Source organism: Octopus bimaculoides, chromosome 5 (assembly GCF_001194135.2).
Source record: "Octopus bimaculoides isolate UCB-OBI-ISO-001 chromosome 5, ASM119413v2, whole genome shotgun sequence".
In the NCBI taxonomy this organism is placed as follows: domain Eukaryota; kingdom Metazoa; phylum Mollusca; class Cephalopoda; order Octopoda; family Octopodidae; genus Octopus; species Octopus bimaculoides.
This window is the reverse complement of record NC_068985.1, coordinates 27,167,020-27,171,278: the sequence shown is the minus strand read 5'-3', so window position 1 is coordinate 27,171,278 and position 4,259 is coordinate 27,167,020. Positions and strand designations below refer to the sequence as shown.

General features: G+C 34.7%; 1 protein-coding gene across 1 annotated transcript in view; it reads left to right on the top strand.

Annotated features, from left to right (window-relative positions):
• Positions 1 to 4,259, top strand: part of LOC106873196 (dual specificity tyrosine-phosphorylation-regulated kinase 1A) — a 95,704-nt gene that overhangs the window by 75,299 nt on the left and 16,146 nt on the right. Inside the window, exons 5-7 of the mRNA XM_052968029.1 lie at positions 2,054 to 2,241; positions 3,272 to 3,412; positions 3,889 to 4,171. Of these exons, the coding sequence (XP_052823989.1) occupies positions 2,054 to 2,241; positions 3,272 to 3,412; positions 3,889 to 4,171 (612 nt within the window). The remainder of the gene's footprint in view (positions 1 to 2,053; positions 2,242 to 3,271; positions 3,413 to 3,888; positions 4,172 to 4,259) is intronic.

Sequence of the window (4,259 nt, the reverse complement as noted above, 5' to 3'; positions counted from 1 at the left end):
ATGGCCCAGTGGTTAGGGCAGCGGACTCGCGGTTATAGGATCGTGGTTTCGATTCCCAGACCGGGCGTTGTGAGTGTTTAATGAGCGAAAACACCTAAAGCTCCACGAGGCTCCGGCAGGCGATGGTGGCGAACCGTGCTGTACTCTTTCACCACAACTTTCTGTCACTCTTACTTCCTGTTTCCGTTGTGCTTGTAATTCAAAGGGTAAGCCTTGTCACACTGTGTCACGCTGAATATCCCCGAGAACTACGTTAAAGGTACACGTTTCTGTGGAGTGCTTAGCCACTTGCACGTTAATTTCACGAGCAGGCTGTTTCGTTGATGGGATCAACTGAAACCCTCGACGTCGTAAGCAACAGAGTGCCAACAACAACAATCTCCTACATTACATTCATCAAATGTAGCAATCATTTCCGTCTTCCTCGTTTACTAACTTTTTCAATAAAGGTAGGACTGTGATGCAGTGATTGATCACCAGGCTAATTAAATAGTTTTGTGATTTATGATTCTCTTTTGCGATCTTACCATGATTAGCATGGTCTATAAAATACCAGTAACATGACAAAGTAAGTTGAACTGAGTCTGTAATCCTATATCTTGAGAGTTACTCAAAAGAAGGGTTGGTTATCGTTCTGCTGTGATCATGTGCTATCAAAGCTGTTAGAACATGTCATGCGACCTTTATATAGTGATTTCATTTGCTAGAAATAGCAGCCAGATTTCTTCCAGATCACATCCAATCATCTTAAAAAAGGAAAGGAGATGTTAGAATGCCATAGTCCTTGAGACAGGACTGAAATGAAGATGAGACGGTAGTAGCTAGAATGTATTTAGTCATAGATTTACTTAATAAAGATTAATCTGGGATTAAACAATATAACTATTGGATAAACTTTCTCACTATACCATCTCAAAGAAGGATTAATCATTTTATTTTCTATGTTTTATCTTTCAATTTTTTTAAATATTAAATAACTTGTATTACTTTCTTTCCTAATTATTCCATATATTTTCTACTTAGTAACTCTCTTTACCTTTACTGAATCACATCCAGTGTTTTACATTTGTATAAGAAATTGTTTGTTTTATCACTATCATTCAATCTGTTAGGTTTGTCAAAGTCCTTAAACCTAACTGATTAATTAACTGACTGAACAATTAATCAAATAGTCACTTAGTTAATTGCTTAAATGTTAACTAGTTGAGTAATAAACAACAACAAGAGCATTCAGAAAGTACAAACCTCTGCCATAGCAATACCAACCTCCTCTCAATGATTAGCCAGAGATGATTTTTAAAATGAGAATATCTGAAATAAACTCAACTGCTCTCACAAACGAGAATGCTAAAAATGAACCCAACCCCTCTCAAAAATTAAGTAAAAAAATAATCTAGAATCCTTGTCTGGTACATGATCAATCCCAATAGTAGCCATGGAATGTGAAGGTGGCTGTAGAAAATTTAGTAACAGTAATAAATAGTTTGTCCTTATCTAATACAAGCCGAAGTTAATAAATTCACCATTCAAAATAGTTTCAAAGGCAGAGGTAATAAGTTCTACTCAGGAATTTTGGTTTTCTCTTCTCTTGAATTTTGGCCTTCTTTTAGTATTCCTGCTGTTTTAGATTGCTGACTAGAATGTTCTTAGATGCATTTTTAACTACTTTAACATCCTTTATGCAACATGTGTTTTAATTGCACCTGTAATTCAAAAGATACACCCTTGTCACACATGCTGTGTAACACACTGATTCTACCTGAGAATTACACTAAGGATACATGTATCTGTCAAATGCCACATACATGTTTATTCAGGACCATGTAATTCACTTGATCAAACAACTCGGTCCTCACATTCATATAACAGGTAGCTACCAAGCTAAAGAAGATAAAAGAGTAACCTGTGAACATTGATGAAGTGACTTCAATATCATAAATATTATAATTTCGCCCTTACAAAGTATATTTTGTAAAAGAATTATTTAATTATCAAGATTAATTGTTGGTTTTGAGAAAATAATGTTTGTTTTGTTCTGATTTTTTTTTTAAAGTATATTTCTCATTGCTACATTGGCATTTTTTTGTATTTCAGATTTATCAATATATCCAAAGTCGTTTCTATCGATCACCTGAAGTGTTACTAGGAATTGCCTATGATTTGGCCATTGATATGTGGAGTCTCGGCTGTATATTGGTAGAGATGCACACAGGAGAGCCACTCTTTGCTGGTTCTAACGAGGTAATTTTTGTGCATTTAATGTTATATGAGTTCAGTTAAATTACAATAGTTAAAATAATTACATTCCAGAAGCAATCAGTATTTACTTTAGGCATTTATATATATATAGTCCAACCCATGCCAGCATGGAAAGCAGATGTTTGATAATGATGATATGTGTGTGTGTAATGGTTAGGGCATTGTACACATGATCATGGTTTCAGTTCCATGACCAGGTGGTATGTTGTGTTCTTGAGCCAAACACTTCATCTTGCATTGCTCTGCAATCACTTTGACACCTAACGTGACACATCATGCACCTGTTCAAGCAACATCGATTTGATGGAGAGAGCAAGAACTAATGTACAGCACATACATTTAACCACTATAAGCAAATCATTTGTAAAGGTTATTCAGCAAGAAATTTCAGAACTGTCTTTCTCAGACTATGAAAAAGACTCACAGTAGTTGTGAGTTTAAGGTATTGGTCTACTGATAAAGTCAGAATTTTAAAACTTTTTTTAAAAACTTTGTGCTAACAACTGGGCAATTGCCAGATTGCCCAAATCCCTCTTGCTGATTTCTATTTCATGAGTAATGATTAGAAGAAGGAAAGATGTCCAGGATAATTTATCTTATCCAAAGACTTAGATTTTCAGAAGCAATCCAACAATGGAGATTTAGTGAACCAATAGGATGTCAAATGGCTGAAAGGACTATTATGTATTAGCATACAGCTCCCTGTTGTAAGGAAATGAAACCTTCCCTAATTAACAAATGGTTTGCTAAATTGCAGTGCTCACTACAAGTCTTCTTGTATGGAAAAGGCAGCAAGAAACTATTTCACCTTTTACTCTTTCCCATAAAAACTTCTACAAGCATAAAGGAATTAAAAAATACTCTTTTCTTTCAAAATGGATGTAAACCTGTTTTTTTTTTTTATTTTAAAAAGACTTCATTGGCTATTTCTGAGGTTATTGAGAAGAAAATTATTTAGATGTGATAGTTTGTAAGCAGTTCTCATTGCTTTTACTTTGTATTCTCTTTCCAGTTTGATCAAATGATGAAAATTGTAGAAGTACTGGGAATGCCACCCAAGCATTTATTAGACCAGGCTCCAAAGGCCAGGAAATATTTTGACCAGCATCCAGATGGTATCTATGTATGTAAAAAGCCAAAAGATGGTAAAAAAGTAAGTATTTCAGCATTTCTGATCTATATTCTTTTATATTTTTTTCCTTTCATTGAAAACAGCATAATTATGATTAAGATTTCTAAAAACTGTTACATTTACATTGCTGAGATTTTGGGAAACAAGTGGTGTAACTTCTTGTTCCCTTACTGATTATAAATCTAAAGAATCAGAGCTTTGTAAACCTTAATTGGTTTGTGAAAGTAAGGTGCATGCATTAGTGATCTGCATAAGACACACTAAGTTATATAAATGAACAAGCTGTTTGTATATTCACAAAATTTAATTTGACAAGTTCGAGAAATGAATGAAAGCGATAATAATAGTGAAGAAATAAAAAGATATTTTTCCAAAATTCTAACTTTTTTTTTCAGTATATATATATGTATATATGTGTATGTGTGTGTTTGTGTCTGTGTTGTGTGTGTGTATAAATTTCAGGGAAACCTTCTGATCAAATTCTGTTCTCTTTTCAGTATAAACAGCCGGGTTCTCGGAAACTACATGATATAATTGGTGCTGAAAGTGGGGGACCTGGAGGTCGGAGGGCAGGGGAACCTGGGCATAATTTGGCAGACTATCTTAAATTTAAGGACCTTATATTAAGAATGTTAGATTATGATCCAAAGACACGCACCACACCCTATTATGCCCTCCAACATAATTTTTTCAAGAAGACCACAGACGAAAGCACTAATACGTCCAGCAGTACATCAGGTAGTCCAGCCATGGAGCAACAGTCCGTGTCCAGCCCACCAGGTATTTATAAACAACAGCAAAACTTTATATTGATCTTCCATTAGATTATTGTTTGGAGATGGGGGGGTCATAAGCAGATAGTCTCATT